This window comes from Talpa europaea (assembly GCF_964194135.1).
Source record: "Talpa europaea genome assembly, chromosome: 13".
In the NCBI taxonomy this organism is placed as follows: Eukaryota; Metazoa; Chordata; class Mammalia; order Eulipotyphla; family Talpidae; genus Talpa; species Talpa europaea.
Window position 1 is genome coordinate 84,469,660 of NC_140080.1, and position 21,341 is coordinate 84,491,000.

The 21,341-nt window shown below is 35.9% G+C and overlaps 1 protein-coding gene across 1 annotated transcript in view; it reads left to right on the plus strand.

Annotated features, from left to right (window-relative positions):
* The window catches only part of DCC (DCC netrin 1 receptor), a gene marked incomplete at both ends in the record, with an annotated part of 1,034,810 nt that overhangs the window by 941,722 nt on the left and 71,747 nt on the right, over positions 1-21,341 (plus strand). Inside the window, 3 exons of the mRNA XM_084252763.1 lie at positions 1,544-1,738; positions 7,051-7,083; positions 20,373-20,438. Of these exons, the coding sequence (XP_084108889.1) occupies positions 1,544-1,738; positions 7,051-7,083; positions 20,373-20,438 (294 nt within the window). The remainder of the gene's footprint in view (positions 1-1,543; positions 1,739-7,050; positions 7,084-20,372; positions 20,439-21,341) is intronic.

The following is a 21,341-nucleotide window of genomic DNA, read 5'->3' on the forward strand; positions in this document are numbered from 1 at the left end:
ATCTTAAATTCAGATTTAAGAGAAGTGTACCTCTAGATTTTAAAGGTTGCAACATTACTTAATCTTCAGAATCACATAAAAAAGAAATATCCAACTCAGTAACTAGAATGCATCCTCTAAAACCAGGAGATTGATGAGTGAGACAAAATCATGTAAGTGTTTATATATTTTGTTGCAGTATATTAAAAAGTTTACAAGAAAGAGATCTCATAATTGAGGAAAGTTTCATATGTTGCATCTAGCTTAAATTAGACCTTGATGGATGGGTAGGATTTGGATAAAGAAAGTGATGAAAGGTAGAGTGGTTTGAGGAGTAAGGGAGAGGCAGGTATAAACATAGTATGGAGATCAGTCCAGAAGTGTTTGTGCTGAGATTTAGATCATTTAGATCATGCGCATGGTTATTTGGAGGAAGAAGTCAATCTGAGTCAGCAAGCACTGACTTAATCATTTTGTGATGATCCCCAAGGATACGTGAAACAAGTGGGACTCAAAAGGAAGAGATAAGTGAATCAAAAGAAGAAAATTGTTTGTAAGAATATGACCCACAAAGAATGAATTCAAAGAGTAGACATGGGAATATCTGTGGCCCATCTGATGCAGATGTTGTGGCAGAAACAGTGACTGTACCATATTCATGTAGGCACGATACCAATGATGAGCCTCTTTACAGTTTCATCTGATAACACAAAACCAAAATTATGAATTAATGCTTTTAAATACAAGCTTGTGAACATGTTATCTAAACATCATGTTAGAAAATGAGTGCTTTGTAGGGATGTCTGGATTTCTTTGCATATTATGCCACAGGAGCACGCGGTTAACATTCAAGGAAATACCCCCTACCATGGAGGGCAATTGATACTATCAAATGATAGATTATTAATATTTGTGATCATGGCCTTAAAACCTACAATTATCCGGAATATGCTTTTCTTTTGCCCAGGTGGGATGGACTAGGGAAAACAGTGCTGGGTTTTTAGTATAAGATGTGATCCTGTCCTTTTACAGGTTCATCCTCATTGAAAGGAAAGCAGTAGTGCCCTGCCAGCCTCCCAGAATTATTACAATAATCAAATATGATCATTTATTTTTATAGCACTTTAAACATGTACAGTATTTTATATTTTTCAATGCATTTTTATTATTTAAGCACAAGCCAAAACAAACATTACTTATTTTCATTATTGGACTGCAGTGGAAATTATATAGACTTGTTATCTATGTGTTACATTTTTCATGCTTATATATTAGAGAAAACCAATAATCAGGATTTATAGGCAGCAAAAACCTCATATTTTTAAACATGACAAATATTTCTATTTCTAATGGCTTATTCCATTTTCAGATTCTGTACATTGAAGCAATTATTTATATAATCCGTGCAATATGAAAAAAGCATTACTTGCCAAAATGAATACTATAGTTTATAGCTTATGAACATAAAATAATCAGTGCAAATTATATTTGAAAAACAGGGTGGAAGCAGACATATAGAGGCACTCGGTACACTAAACAAAGTTGCATTCATCTATTTATGCAGCTTACATCTTGTTTTATACCTTGGACAAGAACATACCAATTGATGACTGGATTATGGAAACAATCAGCGGTGATCGCCTTACTCATCAAATCATGGATCTCAACCTTGACACTATGTATTATTTTCGAATCCAAGCACGGAATTCAAAAGGGGTGGGCCCCCTCTCAGATCCCATTCTCTTCAGGACTCTAAAAGGTTTGAATCATTTCCTATTACTTATTTCTTTTCCTGTAAGATTGTTATAAAATGGCTTTGGAGTCAGTGTTAGGAATTATCCCACACTATCTCTGTTGGCAGCATGAATACAGTGGACATTAAAAATCAATTAAAATGTACCTTTTTATGCTGAAAGCCAGAATGTCAACGAAAGATCTATTGTGTTATCACATTTTCTGCCATCAGCCCTAGGCAGACTTATTTAGCCTGACATTTTTTTTTTTAATTTACAATGCCTTTGAAATTTTGTATTGATTTCATGTATAGTGGTTCTATTCAAAATATAATGAGATCCTTTAGCCATTTCATGTAAAGGAATAAAAATTAAAAAGCATGGAACTATGTGAATGGCATACCATTGCCAACTTTAAATATGTTTTAGGAACTATTGTCCTTACACATTAAAAGAACTTTTGATGTGTCAAGACAGAAAGCCTCAAATAAAATGAATGTGTTTATTTTAAGGACCCAGGGTAAAAAACAATGAAATAAATAAAAACACTAGTGTGATTGCTAAAAGAAACCTCCACATGCTTGCAAGAAAATAAATAGCTATTCAATTTAAGCATAGTTGTATGTTCACATAAAGATTCTAAGCTCCAAGAATAGTAACTACATCAAAATGATTTTCATATGAGGCCTTACTATTTTAGAGCACAGTATTTTTCTGGAGGACAACTTGTTTCAAAAATCTCTATTATTTAGGAATAGAAAATAACTTGTTCCAGAGCTGAAGTTAAAGATGTATATGGAGTCACGATGTGTGTTGTTCTAAAGGATACTTGGTTCTTAAATATGTGACCACATTCTGCCTATTTATATCTGGCTTGATAATGCATGATGGCAAACAACTGAAACATTAGAAGTACATGAATAATTGACAATTCCACCCAGTTGCTTGACATACTGAAAGAACAGTTTTGGAATAACTATGTGCTCTGTTACTGCCATTCCTGCACAAATAGTGGACTTTTGAATTCTGCTAGTGAGCTATTAAAAAACTGGACTTGCTTACAGCTAATCTGAAAGATGGCTAAGAGCACACAAACATGCATTTGGTCTAAGCTGGAGTGACAGTTCTTCATGACAGAGTAGAATTGGGAAAGAGGCAGGACGAAATGAGCTAATCTTCTTCTATCCAGGTTTTTAGGAACTTCATGTCTAAATCAGGTTTTACTCCAAATGAGCAATTGAAAGGAAACTGGTTATTCATTTTGTGGAAGCATGAAATGTAACTAGATAATGTTTCACAAATGCTTCATCTTTATCTATAGACAAGTGCCAAATTAATTTCATGCTCACAGCGTGTGCCAACTAGAGATATCAGGAGGGGTTTAAGATGACTTAAGGCGTCCAAATGTAGTAAGCAGCAGGGTGATGAGTTATCACAGGATTTACAGGCCCACACTGATCACCATCCTGTAGATTATTTAATGAACTAGATACCTCATTTGGTTCTGTTTACCCTAAATGCCCAAAACTCGTCTGTGAAATGATATTCAGAACTAAGAACAAATTTGGGGATTTGTTACATGTCATAATAGTCCTCAAAGGTCATTATTAATATCCTGATTTGGATGTTGAACGTTGCTCTCCTACATGCTACCAGTGAATTAGATTTTAAGGTACATCTTGCTCATTTAGTAAACTAAGTTTGTTGTCTTGACTGCATTCTTAATTATGCAGAAATATTGACCCTGCACATCTCTATCAATATTTGGCATTGTACATAAATGCATCTTTTATGTAACTTACAGTGTAACTTACAGCAATAATTCATCTGTAAAGCTTTGAAATCATAGTTAACCAAAGGCAACTAAAGACATAAAAGCATGCTTTTGCTCTCTGATTTAAGATATTCTGTGTCCTAAATTGCTTCAATACATAAGACCTCTGTTAATCAGAATTCCACTTAGTTTGACAGAGAGAAGAGCTGACATATTGTCCTGAACTGAGGAACTCTCTGTAGCCTGTTTGGCAATGGGCAAGTGTTTTGTTTCAAGTCATGTCCCAGGGGGTGTCCACAACCCGCCTTCTCTCCCATCCAGTCTAGGCAAGGATAGAAACATTTTCTTCTGGAGACTTGAGTTTATCTTTCAAGTCTTAGTTACCAGCTAGAGAGTTACATGAACTCAATCCGTAATCACTGGTTAATTAAAAAACTATTTATAATTAAAAAGGGATTAAGTTACCCTTATGTACTGACATATATGTGGGGTATCTGATTCTTTATTTGGAATAGTAATTAAAATAATCTCTAAACTTGAATCTCTGACCACATAGGACTCTGCAAATCCCCACCTCCCCTGCCCAAACCCTCCCCATTAGGCTATGTATTTACTCTCAAACAGTTGGAAGATTTATCTCTGCTGTCACATGTGTTGTCTCCTCCTATAAAATAAGCTTCTCCTTGTTGACCAATTATGTGATAGGGAGGAAGAATGTTCCCACTGGAGTAGGACACAGGATTTCTGTGAAGGAATGAGGTCACTCCCTAGACACAAAGGAACAGAGTCTCAGCAGTGAAAGAGTACTTGAAATTTTCTGAGCATCCTTAATCATTACTCTGACATGTGTCTGTCTCCCATTCAAGGATATAGTACTGAGCACTGTCAGAATACAAGAAAGTTTTAGTCTCCAAATTATTTTGTGAATAAACATGATTTTATTCATGAATGACAGGGGCAGTTAAAAAGTCAAGGCACAAAGTACAATATTTTGTATACCGTTCTTTGTCTTTAATGAAAAGTAATTATTAGAATGTAATGGGTCCATGTTAGGAACTACTTGTTAGTAGATAATCTTTCTTGAGAATTCAGAATTTCTCAAGTTATAGTCAGTCTAGATTTGCTAACAGTAAAACAAATCCAGAAGATAAGAATGAGGAAAAACTTGCCCCATGGAACATACATTTATCCTATCCTGGCTGCACTTTTCATCAATGCCTTTTAGTGCATTTTGAGACACCATTATTCTTCAATGGGAAGTGGAAGATACAATCAAGATGAAAATTACTTTGTAGTAATTTTGATTTGAAAATATTTAATTAGATAACATGAATTCAAAAATGTTTGTTAAATTTTGAGGAGATACAAGACATTTATAAAATTTACTCAAAGCTTGTAGAATGTTAATATTATAAACACTCATATACTTATTTTCCACAGAGTGGTTCAGAATCCAGGACTACTGCTTACTAAGATCAATACCTTTCCTATTTTTTCCTTTTCATGGAATAAGTCTACATAATTGTTTTATTTATTTTTATTTGTTTGTTTATTTATTTATTTATTTATTTATTTATACAAGAACCTGGGTACAGTCCACATGCGTGGGAGGGTGAGAGGATTCACCAGAGAGAAAGCGGGGAACAGAACAGGCAGACTGACTGAAATACACTGCTGAGGGAAGCAGCGGGCGAGACAGGACAGGTCCTCCACGCCATGTGGGAATCTCGCTGGCAGGCTGGGATTGAACTTGTGCTGCAGAGGCTGCGGACAGCTTCACAGCTCTGTGCTCAACCACCTGTGCCATCGGGGGGGCCCTACATATTGTTTTAAATGAAAGAAGTTTTAAGGGATCTCTAGCTTAGAAACATCCTCGGGGGCCTCCCTGGTGGCACAAGCGTTTAAGTCATAGCACTGTGAAACCACTGCAGATGAATTTGCTCCTTGGCCAGGGAGGTAACCCGCATGGCATAGCAGACCTCTCCTGTCTTGCCCACTGCTCCCCTCAGTGGTGCATGCCAGTACATCTGCCTGATCTGCTCTCCTCTCTGTCTCTGGTGAATCCACACCTCTGGCCTGTGCCCCAGTTCTTGTATACATAAATAAATAAATCTTTAAAAAAGTGTTTAAAAAGAAAAACGTGTCCTTGTTTGATGTAACATTTATATACCTGGTTCATCTGAAAGGGACTTTTGTTAGCACTATCATTATTTAAGTATCTTGAGTCAATACATTTTTATTGTACAGTAATTTGTGTTCTTTCATATAGAAAAGGAAGAACCAGAGGCTGTACATCATTTACTTTAACTTATTTTTCAAGCCATCATCATAGACTTGCTGTAAGACTGCCGTGCATAATGAGAGAGCTGATGAGGGCATAGGACACTCCTTATGGGAATGCTATTATATGTTCCTCTGTGTGAGTGTAACTGATTTAATTACCAGAAGAAAACCAGCAAATAGAGTAACCTACATGTCAAGTTTAGGTACAGTTAAGTGAGTTAAATATACCCAGAATACTCTAAGCTCAAAGTAAATCAAGTATAGGTGAAATAATTCTAATTGGAGATTTCCAAAGATCTATATTATTTAAAATGTCATATCACAATTTCTAGAAAAATAATGCTATTGGAGATTTATCTCATGTATAGTTACATTTTGTTAAAAGAAATCTTTTAAGAAAATGTAGGGACTTTTTTAAAAGATTTTTTTTATTTATTCATGCATACAAGAACTGGGCTACAGGCCAGATGTGTGGAATGATGAGAGGATTCACAGACAGAGTGGGAAATAGAACAGGCAGAATGACTGAAATACACTGCTGAGGGAGCAGCGGGCGAGACAGGAGAGGTCTGCCATGTCATGTGGGTATCTTCCTGGCCGGCCAGGATCAAACCCGCGCTGCAGAGTCTGTGGACAGCTTCACAGCTCTGTGCTCAACCACCTGCACCACTGGGGAGGCCCTAATTTAGGGACATTTTTTAAATTGAAATGTCATTTTCAAGAATATAGTTCTTCTCATCAAAAGTTTGAACTAAAGAATTTTCTTCATACGTTCCAAAAATTTACCAAACCATTTAGGATAAACACTGAAGATATTTTATTATCTAACCCTATTCACATGAATTTTGGTTCCCTTGTTAACAAATCAAATACAAGAAAATAACTTCTTTAACTTATTTAAAATTTATAAGTGATCAATATTGATAACTACATGCATTTTTTCACACTGTTGATTGTTTTTTAATTAAATTTATGTTGTCATCATTCTGAGTTTATGTGTAGAGGTATGTGACAACATACCTTTTAGAACAAATTCATAAAGAAAAAACATTGTATTTTTCCCTCTGATTATTTTATCAAAATTAAACTTGATTATCATTAAACTTGATTATCATTTTTTATGCCTGTAGGACAATGTCTCAGAATGTGTAGACCTGAAATACTTAAAAAGGGCATTGGCCTTCACAGGAGAACTTGCAGACAAAACTATAGATTTGATATGTCAACTTTCTTGCTGAGAACTGTCAAACTCTAATAATATTATTTCTTTCTCCCCCACAGTGGAACATCCTGACAAAATGGCTAACGACCAAGGTATGGTGGCCAACCTGTCTTTCTCTCCTTCCTTGAATCAATGCTATCTGTTAGAAATGTCAGTCATTATTTTGTATTCCTCTTTTCACCTGTGCCACACACCTGAGGAAGCAGACACTGGCGTGATAATTAATCTTGTTAATGAAGTTCTGCTTGGCTGAGGCTGTGACTCTGATAGGGAAGATGTAAATTTTCTTGAGAGGAAATTGTTTTGTCTCTATTCTGAAGGACCAATTAAAATGTCAAGCTTCTTTGTATGAAATAAATTTTTAGTCTCTGTCTGCACTTCTGAATAATTCACATTAAGTATAATTAAGCTCAGCATAATTTTGAAGCTGCTCTTGCACCCTTTCATGAGCTATGGATTAAAGTTCCGGAGCTCGAGAGAGAAAAAAACATAAATCATGTGTGCTTTTCCCCTACAATGAGCCTCTTTTAATAAATAAAAACAAAGTTAAGTCAACTTTTTTAGGGCATTACTGTTGTTCATTTGAAGCCAGAAAGTTTCAGTCCATGAATCAGATGCTGATTTGAGTTAGGGTATTTTATCCTTTCTAACATTGTTTTGCCAAAAAAAAAGCTGATTTTTGTAGAGAAAAAGACATGGTTTTACAAAAAGGAAAATGGAGATAAATAAGAGTTATCCATCATCTCACGGGTAGATGAGAATTTGCTGTTACCATGATTTGTAGGCTGATAAAGTAGGGTCCCAATCTTTTTATACTAAGGGTAACTCATGGAATACCAGCATAGAAAAATAATAGCTTGAGTTTTGTTTTTTTCAGGATACTATATTCTTTAAATAAGGGGGAGTTTAGAAATGCTAGTAGTCAGCGTGGTCTATATTTGCTGGTTCAGAGTCTACTGCCTTGTGGTTTCTGTTCTGCTTTGGACATCCAGTGGCAGAACTTGTAAGCATCATATTTTCTAAGGCACCATGTTGTAAGATTGCAGTAAACATTCTGTTCAACAAGAATTCTTTTTACCTTTTGACAAATATTAACATCTGAATGCTAAGACCTGCTGACAATGGAAGGTACCCTATAAACTAGTAATATTTTACTGAATGGGCTTCTGTTCAGGTTTATGTCTGGATTCTTATACTGTGCCTCTGCTTAAGAGAACATGGCTAGGGCTACATACAAGGGGTTATGGAAATGATGCAATCACAGAAATGTCTACCCAGGATGAACATTTCTATCACCTAACTGCTCCTACTGCTTCCACTTAAAATATCTCTGTAAGATCAATACTTACTCAATAGCAATATTTGAGCTATGGATTAAAGTTCTTTATTATTATTACTTTAATTATTAACTATTTATGACAAAGATAATCAGCTAGCATATATTTAAGTATATTAAATATCAGTGCTGGCCAAGTCCAAGCTGAAGGAATTAATTAGCAAAAGTGGTTTTACTATTTTAGTTATAAAATAATTAACCTTTCATAGCCTTCTGAACTTAAATGAATTTGGAACTTCCATGGGCAGGTAACTATTCATTTTTGAAATTGTATTTAGAAAAAAATAGAGAGAGAAAGAAAACACAGAAAAATGTCTTTCAAGTAACTGAAACAGACAAAATGTAACCTTATTAGCCACTTAGGTGAATTTCACTTAGGTGAATTTTATCAGGATTCCTTTTACTTGTATTTTGCTGGTTTTTTTTTTTTTCAGTTTACTCTTTTCCTGAATATTAGTTTAAGTTCCCCAAAATTATTTTTTTGTAATTCATTCCTTTATAAAAGGAAAAAGAACTAATTATTCCCCAGCCTCTGGCCACACACTCTCCTTGGATTTTACTCAGATTTTCCCATTGGTGGTGAAATCAGATAGCTATCAGGAACAAAAGAAATTCCCAAGAATTATTGCCAGTTACCAATCTATTACTATATTGGGGCAATTATTCTTTTCTTCATTTATTATTACTTAGATTCTGTTGCTTCTTACATCACTTAGCACCTTTTGCGATCACAGCTGATATATACAGTTGGTTAAATTGACAGGCTCTAAAGTTTACATCAAACTCAAATCATTTGTAAAATTGAGAGGGACTGACAACATGCACTTTAGTGGTTATAAATAAAATCTTTAAATTCTTACAAAGAAAGCACATAAAATTTACTGGCCATCAAGAGCTCTTTGCAAATATAATCAGTCTTCTGAGTTGATGATCAAGTACAAGAGGGATAAACTAGGTTAATTATCCCACTAAGATTGATGAAAATAATAGGAAAAATCCTTTTCAAATATTCTTACTCTTGGTGCTTAGCAAATCAGTTGACTAAGTTTTACTCTACCAGCTGACCCCTTCCCATGACAGTGATCCCTGTTACATTTATGACAGAGTTGGATTTTGGTTGAGAGAAGATTACCATTGAGGGGAAAAAAAAAAAAAAAAAAACTTGGCAACTAGGATCAGAGTTAACCTTGCAAAGATGAATCCTAAGTAGAAAAGCAGGAGGTTGAGTTTGACTATGAAAGAAAGTGAGAAAAATTTTGATTGCTTAAAAAAAAGTCTTTGTCAATTCTTGTCACAATTACTTTTCCTTGGAATCTAACATCTGCCCTGAACAACATAAGTGTGAAAAACAAAAGTCAGTTATGTTTGAATCACTTGTTATCTGGAGAGAGATTTTCTTCTGAGTAATAAAATGATACACAATTTACATAGAACTGATTTTCCCTTGAGGTAATTGTTAGTTGATTATATCTAACATATTCTTTACCTTCTAATCTCAACCTACTCTGTAAGTCCCTTTGTTGTAGCTCCTTATCTATTCTTCAGGCACTAATTAATTCTTTGACCTCTTCCAGGCACAAGTGGCCAGTGAAAGTCATCTTGAAATTTTGAAAGTAATGAGATTTTAGAGATTTAGCCATAAGCTTAATTTCTTGGAGAATTAGGTAGAATAGGGCAATTTAATGGGTGATATGAAGAGGGTGCAAGAGGTAGAGAAATGTCCTGCTTTCAGTGTTTTTTCCATTTTTATTTTCCCTATTTTGGTAAAAACACTGCCAACTTGTCTATGTCTCTATGGGCATGTGCAATGGCAAATGAACCCTTTGGAAGCTCTTACCACCAGAAACTGTTCTATATGTTGTTAAGTGTTGACTCAGTTAACCCTCCTAACAAGACTGTGAGAGGTTTAGTATTATTGTCTCCATTTTAACAATGAAGACATTGAACTTCAGAGAATCTGACTGTGTAGAAACACAGCTAGAAAGCAGCAAAGCCACAGTTCCAAGCCAAACAACCATGTGGCAGAACCCCTGCTTTTAACCAGCACATGTATTCATCACATATATGCCACCTGTACCCATGCACAGTCAACCCACGTGCTTGCATACAGCTATACAAACTTGCTCTGTGTAAAGTCCTTACAGTTCTTTCCCCTGTACAGTCTTTCTCTCCCCACCACTGTGAATTGTCTAAGGAACAAGGCAGATAGTTTTCAGTTTAGGTTATCTTGTCAGTGTGAAGTCACACCACTGAGTATATGATCCTGAGAGTTCTTTATCTCAGGAAACAGCGAGAATGGTGCGAATTCCACACTCTCAGCTAAGACTCCTAATGTAAAAATAGCACAGACTGGGTGGCTTAGACAACAGAAATGTGTTTTCTTGCAGTTCTTGAGGTTAGAAGACTCAGATCAGCAGGGTTGGTTTCTATGGAAAACTCCCTTTTTGGCAGTCACCTAATTGCTGTGACCCCCCCAGGGCAGGCGGGGAAGGTGCTCTCTGGTGTGTTTTCTCCTAAGGACCTTTATCCTATCCAGTCAGGGCCCACCCATGTGAACTCTTTTACCCTTAATGATGCCCAAATGTTTCTGTTTCTAAATGTAGTCACTTTGGGTGTTAGAACATCAACATATGAATTTGGAGGAAGATACAAGTCAGTTTATAGCATGCACATTCAAAAAAAAAATCTTTTTTTCACTCTCACAGTTTATCTTTCCCATTTTTCAGATGAGGAAGGAAATGGTAATATTTTGCCCAAGGTCATAGAAAATCCACCAAGATAGAACCCAAAACTGGCTCTTTCCGACCACCAGAGTGTAGACTGCTGCTCCACTGATGAAACATTTGACTTCCTCCTCTAAGCTTAAAGCTTTTAGAGCCTCTCACAGAAGCATTTATAAAAGCCTGTTCTGTTGGGTTTGTGAAGGAGGACAACTATAACTATAAAATATGACATTCTCAAAAGTGATCATGAGAACATTTCATCTCAACAGGTTATCTTTGCATCCTTATATTCTGTTGACCACCTCATATCGCCCTTCTGCTTTGAGGTGTTTATTTGTAAAAGTGCCTAATTCTTCACATGAGCTAAGAACGCTGACAATTGCACATTGTCCCATGCCTGCTGCTCGTAACAATGGAGCAGGTGCTGTGGGGGGGAGAGTGTTTTAATGAGGGCAAAAATCCTCACAAAAGATCTGTGTCATTGCCGAGCTGAATCATGAAGAGAATGCTTGCTTCCAGCACTCTCACAGATTCCTTAATTTTCCACAGTCCACAGAAGAGTCATCTAAAACACCAGACCTAGAAAAGGGGGCTACTGTGTGGCTCCACAGGAAGGCTCTTCTCAGAGGGAGGGCTTTCTAGGGAGGGCTGGTGACTGTCCCGGGAGGGGAGGCAGTGCTAATGCTAATGCTCAGCTTCCCATCGTGACCCCTCCAGGTATTCCATAAGCCCTGGAATGGAATCATGTACCTCTCACTCTACTGCCATCTTGCACTGTGCCTCCTGTGTGATTCTGGGGGGGACGTGACTTCTCTCAGCATCCTCATCTAGAAAATGATGACCTTAACTCAAATAATGTTTTGGTTTCTTTCAAGATTTAAGATGATCAAACTTTACATTGTCTTTGGAAAAATACACTGACCTCACACCTAGTGCAACATTTCATCTTTAATCATCCCCACTACTTCTCACTCTTCTATGTACTGTGTATGTCCCATAAGATTTAACTCTCAGGCCTCCCTGGTCACACAAGGGGTTGAGAAACAACCTATGAAGTTGTCTGTGACCTCCACAGCACGAGTTCCATCTCCGGCCAGGGAGTTGACCCACATGGCACAGCAGACCTCTCCTGCCACGCCCGCTGCTCCCCTCAGCAGTGTATTTTAGTCAGTCTGCCTGTTCTGCTCCCCACTCTGTCTCTGGTGAATCCTCTCAACCCCCCACCCAAGCCTCTGGCCTGTACCCCAGTTCTTATGTGCATAAATAAATCAATCTTAAAAAAAAAAGATTTAATTCTCATAACAACCTTATAGATGTAGAAAAAGGGACACTGCAAGGTCAAAACTTACCCAGCCAGCATATAAGTGGTAAGGCTGAGATACATAGCCAGTCTAACTAGTGTAAGACTATCTGCTCTTAACTTCTATATAATTTATGGAAGTGCAGTGAGTTAATTGACTCCTATTTTGTTATCAAAAAAGTTAAATGTAAATTGCATCACCATAAGTTCACCTAGTTTAAAGGCCCATCGTAACTCAGAAGGGTATTCAGGCAAAGTACTTAACACTACACCTGCCATTTTACACCTGAGTAGTTTCAATCTCATGAATAAACAGAATGTTAATTGTTTCCAATTTCAGGGAAATAGGGTTTTTCAAGGCAGTCTAGTCAAGCTTGGAATTCAGTTAATGTAATCCAGACTTTGCAGGGTTTGGATTACAGCAGTCAGCCTGTTGTTAGAAAAATGGAAAGCTTCAGCACCTTTTGATGGGAGGTTTATAATTGAAAATTAAAATCTCTTTTTACTCTATTATTGTGTATAGTTTCAGCTCACTTTATTACTCAACTGCTTGCCACACCCCCTTGAAAAAGCTGTTCTCTGTGCTTCTCTTAGTTTCAATATTTTGTAATTGAGGAAATTACAACTATGTGAAAAGCTGAGGCAAAAAAAAAATAGTGATTAATATGCTTTTAATACAGTGTTGAGCTTCTTGTCATGTTCCCAGCAAGCAGTCAAATACCTGCCTAAGTCAAACACTCAGGAGTTTTACTGTCTTAATAGGTAACATTGAAGGAAAAAAAAAAAAAAAAAGACCTAACTCAGTACTCATAAGAGCTGATATAATTCATGGTATGATTTTAACTTTCTCAGACCTAAAAGAAACATTTTTGTTAACAAATCCTCAAATTTTTCTTAGACAAGTTCCTCTTATAAGAAACCCTGTGTCGGGCCTCCCCGGTGGCGCAGCGGTTGAGCGCTGGTTTGCGAAGCTGCCCGCGGCCTCTGCCGCACCGGTTCGATCCCCGGCTGCTCCCTGGCCACAGGAGGAGGGTCCCACATGGCGCGCAGACCTCTCCTGCTGCCCGCTGCTCCCCTCAGCAGTGTACTTCGTCAGTCTGCCTGTTCTGCTCCCCGCTCTGGCTCTGGTGAATTCTCTCACCCTCCCGTGCTTCTGACTGTACCCAGTGCATGTATAAACAAAAACAAATAAATAAATAAATAAATAAAACATGCCTCTATTAAAAAAAAAAGAAAAAAGAAAAGTTAAAAAAAAAAAAAAAAAGAAACCCTGTGTTGCTGAGTATCCTTCTTTGCTGTAGATGTTAAGCAAATATCAGGTTCTAGCTTTAGTTTTTTCCCTTTTTCTATCAATCCTAGGTTTTACTTCCTCAATCTTCTGTTCAAAACTCTGTGACTTGCAGAATGAGGTTAGTTCTTTGACATTAAGACTGGGCTGTCTGACTGCCAACTTACCTTTTCTTGCTTCAAAACCAGTCCATCCCTCCATATACACCACAGTCTTTAGGGACAATCCACACATTACTCTGGAAAAGTGCATTTTCTGAACTCCATGTCCTACTAGGTGTCATTCTATTACCCTTGGCAATACTTTTTATCTCTATCAAATGAAGTCCTCATCTTTCAAGATGTCCTTCCCAATTCTACTTATTTACAAGAATCCTTTTTATCTTTCTAGTCTTATGTTCTTTTATATGTCTGTAATAACCAACTCATTCCTTGCTACATTGTCAATATTTTAACTTTTTTATCTGTAGTCCCCACCTCTGGGCCAATTTGTAAATTCCTTGAGGGCAAACATTTGTTCTCATTCACATTGTCATGCCTGCTTCCCCACAACCCCAGGCTCTATTTAAGAACCTGTCATATTTATAGTTTAATTAACTGTTGAATTATGACACAGATCTTTGGGGACAAAGTTACAGGGTAATCTGAAAAGATTATTTAGCACCTAATCAAAAGTTTACTTTAGAGAATCCCAAAATAATAGTGCTCCTGGATGTCATTATGTTATGTGTTACTTATCATGAGGAAATGAAAAGTAAAAATAATCTACCCAACAAACACAAAAGTACTTATTCAAAAAGAAACCTGCACTCCTATGTTTATTGCAACTCTATTTATAGCAGTCAAGATATGGAAACAACCTAAATGTCCCAAAACAAATGAGTGGATCAAGATGATGTGATACATATGCACAGTGCAATACTATTCAGCAATCAAAAAAGATAAACTCATGCCATTTGCAGCGACATGGATAGAGCTGGAAGGGATTGTGTTAAGTGAAATAAACTAGAAGGAGAAAGATAAATATGGGATGGTGTCACATGTGTGGAATACAGAGAAACCAAACAAAAGATGAAAAGAAAAACCTAAAAACACCCTTGAAAGCTCACCTTAGATCTGAGGCATCTCCTAGATCTGAGGCATCTAGGAGGAAGAGGGAGAGGATTGAGAGGATTAGTAGTGGGGAGAGCATAGTGGACTATGATGGAGGACTATTGGTGCTTTGGTGGTGGGAGAGTTATGGGGAACATATCTGAGGGAAGAAATCCTATACTGTCAAGTTAACAAGGATGTAAAGCAATGGTATTTCATTAAAAAATAAAGACAAAGATTTAAAGTTAGAAATTAGAACTCTAAAAAACTGCATCTCAAGTTGAAGGAAAAGATGAGCAATGGCTATTTAGTTCTTTAGCATTGCATCTAACTCTGTGTAGGTCAGCAAATACATTTCCATTCCCACTTAGACCTATTCGAGGTGGCAAATAAAAGAAGGTGTTTTAAAGAAAGCAAATCAAGAAGGACTTGTCTAACACCAAGCCTCAATATGTTGTATGCATGTGAGCTGTCTTTATGTATAAAGTGGTAACATTCTACTTTCTTTCAATGAATTTTCATTGTGTTGAATCTCAGGAAGGATGCAGAGAGCTCATTAGTTCTTTCCTATGACTGTGTGTTTGAAATGCTAGGCATGACTTAGGATTTTACTTCCCGGCTTTCCGATGCCATGATGCCTCTATTTGAAATCAGCAGTAATATCAGCTGCACGGTAAATTAATCTCTTAGATATATTTACCAGCCTCTGACGAATCATATGCTTTAAATAGATCTGAATATGATCTGTGTATTAGACAGTAAAATTGTATTCAAGTGACATTAATAGATCTTCTCTATCCACTGACACAGAAGACATAAAATCAATACAATTTCCATCATTATCTCCAGAATTATTTTTGAGAACCATGCTAAGGTCAAGAAGATATCTTAGTGTTCTGCATGCTTGGTAGGATGTGTATTAAATGTTTATAAGAAGACCAATCTGTCCATTTGATTAGATTATGAGGAATTGATTGTGTGGGTGCCATTCTGGAACACCCTCTGTAATCTCCTTACAGGGAAGAATGATTAAAGGAAAGATTAGAACTATCATATTCATCCAGTTTTCTCCTATCCTTTGTAGATTAATTTTCCATTCTTTCCTCCCTGGACTTATAAATATCTACTTTAAAAAATCAGATACTAGAACTGAAATCCCAGTTGAATTAATCTCTCGTAGGTGCTGGAATAGTCTTATCATGGGAAATACTCTCCATTTGCATATATGTGTTCAATTGATATTTCATTTTACACACAAGTGCATGTGCACACAGACCACATTAAAAATACAGAGACAATATTTTGAGTGATATAAGAACAAGGGTACAGAGAAAAAGTTGTATAATAGCAATGGCTTAAAATTGGTTCACATTATTAATATATTACAAAGCATTCTAACTCACATTAGTCACTCATCAAGCATTGGGAACACACAGTACATGCCACTTTGTACATGCACTAAGCAACATGAAATGAACACCCCTCCCAAAGGAAACTTCATTACCTCTCTCTCTATTTCCCTCAATCCAGAGAGTAAGTGCCAGAGACATCATGGAAACTAACTTTTCCAAAGAAGCATGTGTCTCTTGACATGGAAGGACAACAAGGAAGGTCCTTACAAAATCTATTCTTTAAAATGTAAAAGGAAACTCTTTAAGTCACTATAATATTTAAAAAATAAACATCATGGGGAGAAATATTAAATTTCTGGTTTGAGCTTATCTAAGAAGTACTTAAATAAAACACATTTTAAAATACAAGTACTATTTAGAGTAACTCTAAAACAGCCAAATTTCACTTTTCTAAAATTTAATCACAGGTTCATTAATTTTGTTTTCTTTTCTATCTAAAACCATCACTTCCTACTTTAAAAACCTAAAGAAAAGTACAAAACATTTCTGGAAGAAGCAATTTTTGATGATATTTATCTGGGTGAAATCTTTTGATGGTTAAATGATGCATAAATTCATTACTCTCTAGTATCTTAATTCTTTCCATCATCCTCAATTTCTGTTATTAAGAAAATATAGGTACATAGTAACAAGATTTTTTCATATTTTGTAAAGTATAATCAAATAGTATATTGATTGCTGTGTTCATGTAAAATTGGATATTACTATTTTAAAAAGAAACTTTCCATTTCCAATTTTTTAGTCATGTTGCACTTTGATTTTTCAAAACCTGTATATATGTTGAAATCTCTCATTTTCAAAAATGTTATATTTAAATTTTCAAGCATTGATTTACTTATTTGACCTTTTTAATTTTGAATAACGTTAGAGACAATAGGGTATGAAAAAAGTAACTGAAGTATTTTAGGATAAATATACTTGTGGCACATAGACCATGATGAAAATGATATTCTTTTTGATATATATATATGATCATTGATTTTGCTTGTAGCCCTTTTAATAATATTAGGTAAATGAAAAACATTTAAATGAAATCTAATTTTGATTTTATAATAGTCCATAGATTAATTTATCTTAAATCTTTAAAGTCAGAGTGAATTTAATACCTTTTGCAGTTCGCTGACATTAGCTATGAATAGACATGTATAGGATCTAGACACAATGAACCAATAAATATATCTGCAATGGCAGCGTCCATATCTCACACATTTTTACACTACCCTTTCGTGAAGATCTACTAGGACTGTGGCTCGCATGTAGTAGGCACTTAATAAATTTCAAATGAGTTATTACCAGTTTTAAGCTCCATTAATAAAAGTTAGACCTCTGGGATAGAACCACAGTTAATTTTACATTAACTGACTTTTACTCACCATCTTCCAAGGTCTAATTAGTCCTCTATTTCCCTAAATCAGTGCTTATGAAATTAGCGAGTTAATTAAACACACCCAATATTTGATCCATAGGAAAAAATAAAATAAAAAAGCTGTGACTTGCCAAGCAATAATACTTAGTATCCTCATTAGCTTCCAGTGTCTCATTTGACAACTTTGTGGTTCTTACCTTAAAACAGTTGGAAAACCTTTTCCCCTAACATATTATTGCTCCATAAAGGAACACTAATTAAATATATGTTTGTATATATATATATATATATATATATATATATATATATATATGCATATGTATATTAGAGAATAGAACTATAATAGCACACAAGATTAAAATTTGATCCCCAGGTCTTTAGATGAAGACATCCCAGACTTATCAATATCTTGGAAATGAGTTTTCTATTTCTTTAACTGAAGTAGTGCAAGAACTTCAAATTACCATAAATCCAATCTTGCTTGTTGATGATATCAAGTTTCTTTAAAGTACTTTCTGTTAGGTTTGTTAAGAGTTGCTTCATTTTCTTTTGTGGTATCAATCTAATTATAACCAAGAAAAAGTTAACCAATGTCAATACACTAGATTGTGTGAGTAGAATGCTTAAATTTTAAGTTATTCTCTCTTACTTAAAAAGCATTTTGAGTTCCTTAATCTTCCCCTCTAAACAATGACATCTGATTTTCTCCTATCTATTGAAATTCACATTGTAATCAATAATCTCCCTAAATCTAAGGGGTGCTGTACCCAAATAGCTTTATGTCTGAGTAATATATGGATGTGCTTGTGGGCTTGTTTTTGCATCCTCCCACAAAGTAGCTGGGAGAGTGAAACACTTCATTAAAAACTCATTTGTCAGGATGCTGGAGGAAAAGGAAAACCCTCCACAGGCTATCTACCTAATTTCCAGCCAATACAGGATTGCTCCCAACAGGAATCATTTATTGCTTTACTGGCCTAAGTGATGGGGCAGTTAGCATTTCTTTTGGCTGACTGCTTTGCAATCTAGCTGCTTTCAGATGTCAGAAAAATCATCTTAATATTCATGCAGAACTTCTGTCTCACTTCATTTCTTCTAGCATTGATCTTACATTGTCCCCTGAGCAAAGCTTATCCTCTTCCCAATGAAATTCCAAACGTGTCAGTCACACAAGCAAGGTACTTGGAAAAAGGATTAGGTTTGTTCATATTTTAGTCAACCCACCAACATTTTCATAATTTCTTGTTATTTTAAATGTTCCTGTCACTACTCTCCCCCACCCCACCTACACACTCACCCATAGAAACCACCTTAATTCTCTCTGTCCTTCCTTACCTACCCACAGTCACTGGTCAGCAATGTGCCAGCTTAGGCTGAAAACAGAAAATGATGAGATTAGATCAATTTATTCATTGCTTGTTGAAAATTTGACATCTCAACTTCAGCTCTGACTTGATATCAAAACTTTTTTTTTTTTGATTGGGAAGCTATAGTCTGTTAACAAGGTGTTAGTTATTCCTTTACAACTATTTTGCAAATAAAATGATGAGATTTGTGAAAAGTATGCAAAAGACTTTCCCAAGAGCAGGATTTCTTCTTCCTAAAGAAAACTAAAATGGTTACACTTGAGGAACAGTTGTGTAGGTATAGCTGACTGTCTCAATTGCTTTCCTCTACATCTCTAACTCATTGAAACAATTAAATAGAAAATCAGTTGTATTTGTATATGTGTTTACATATCACTTCAACTCCCACATTTTTCTACAAATGGCCTACCTCATAGATATTCTGAAATTCACAATCAAGTCAAATAATTACAGTTCTATAAATATACCAGTAGAAAAAGGGATTACCTGGGATGAAACACCATTAACTAACTTTGGACAATAGTATCATTATTTCTAGTAAATTTCTGGCTCAAGTCTCTAAAATATGACATTTACAATAGCTGGACACCTGATGGAAAATACTTTTCCCAATAATGTGATACTAAAAATGTTTTCTCCCTTTCCTGGCGTGTTTGTAAGAAAGATCCAGACACTGTGTGTTGAGACAAACACTCCACTCTTGACCCCTTATCATTAATTCTCTAACCCCCAGGCACCTATTGGACATCTAACGCAGACACTATACAAAGTCCAGGTGTAACATAAAAGGTGCTGTCCATGCAGAATGATAATTCACCACAAGGAAAGTTACTGAGCAGCAGTGCAGGCGGGACCTCTCAGGGAGTGTCCAGCGCCCTTTTCTGAGATATTTAGGAGAGCAGCATTTAAACTATTGTTGCTGGGCCTCCCTGGTGGCACAAGGGGTTAAGTCTCAGCACTTAACTCAGCCACTGAAGCAAGAGTTCTATCCCCAGCCAGTGAGCTGACCCACATGGTGCAGCAGACCTCTCCTGTCTCACTAACTGCTCCCCTCAGCAGTGTATTTCAGTAGATCTGCCTATTCTGCCCCCCACTCCATCTCTGGTGAATACTCTTACCCCCACCCCCTGTGCCTATACCCCAGCTCTTGTATGCATAAATAAATAAAACAAATATTTTTAAAAAATAAACTTGCTGGTGCTGTATCTTTTAGTGATACTTTAGCAAGAGCATTGGAAAGAAGAAAAAAAGAGGAGGCTTCTCAGAGTGGAATTAGATTAAACTTGTTTAAAAGAATTTGCTTTCCAGACTGACCTTTCTCACACAAAGAAACTAACATCTTTTCACAAGTAATAACGGTATTCATATTCTCAGATGTTTTTTGAAGTCAGCAAAATAAATTTGTACAATTGTTCGTATATTTTAAAATATTTTTGTTTTGCTTGTGATTTCACACCACATATGCACTAACCTTCTGATATACTTTCCCATTAAATAGGTCGTCATGGAGATGGAGGTTATTGGCCAGTGGATACTAACTTGATTGACAGAAGCACTCTTAATGGTAGGTACAGAAATATCAGCTTTTATTTAGTTGATTATATTTTCTACATGTTTAATTTTATAGCATCTGAGACAAATTTCCTATGGACTACAAGTACTAAAAACCCTGGATTTAGGGATAATTTGGCATAATAGAAACAAAGATCTTAACAAACCTGATGTATTTTCCAACAACAGATGACACCAGTGAGGGCTGACAATTTCACAAAGTAATCAGTCAATAAAGTCCTAGCATAAGAATTTTATAAATGATGTCAAGCTATTACATATCTCTTTTTCAAAGTGTTGTTCATATTTAAAATATTTTAAAATATTAGAGAGAGGTAGTGTTTAATGTAGTTTGTACTGAATTTAAGTTGAAGTTGCTGGGACTTTTTGCCTGGAATGTATGTTTACTCTTCAAAATTCTCTAGCACCTTATTGCTAATTATCATTCACATTGTCAAGATCAGGCATTTCTTTCTGTTCATCCCAGTGGCACATTTACGTATGTCTGTTGACTTTGATAATGACATGGTTGAGGGTATCTAGAGTAGTATCTAGAACTGAATGGAAGAAGAAGATCGGTGCTGGAACTGTCTTCTAGGATCTTCTGAAACAGAAACTTTGGGTGTATGGACGAATACTAGACAAACTCCCAAGGGACTGATACATATATAAATTCCTTTTACCGACATAAAAAAGAATTGTTGCTGTTATTTAGTTTGTTTTAGTAAAATGTTAGAGCATATACTCAGAATACAAATACGAATACCTGTACCCACCACCAAGGTTAAGGTAAAAAAATACTTATCATACTGTTGAAATTTCTTATGTCTCTCTGCCTTATCAGATGCTTCTCTATCATTCCCTCCATACCTCACCACAATGTAACCATTCTTTCACATATGGTCTTTACTATGTA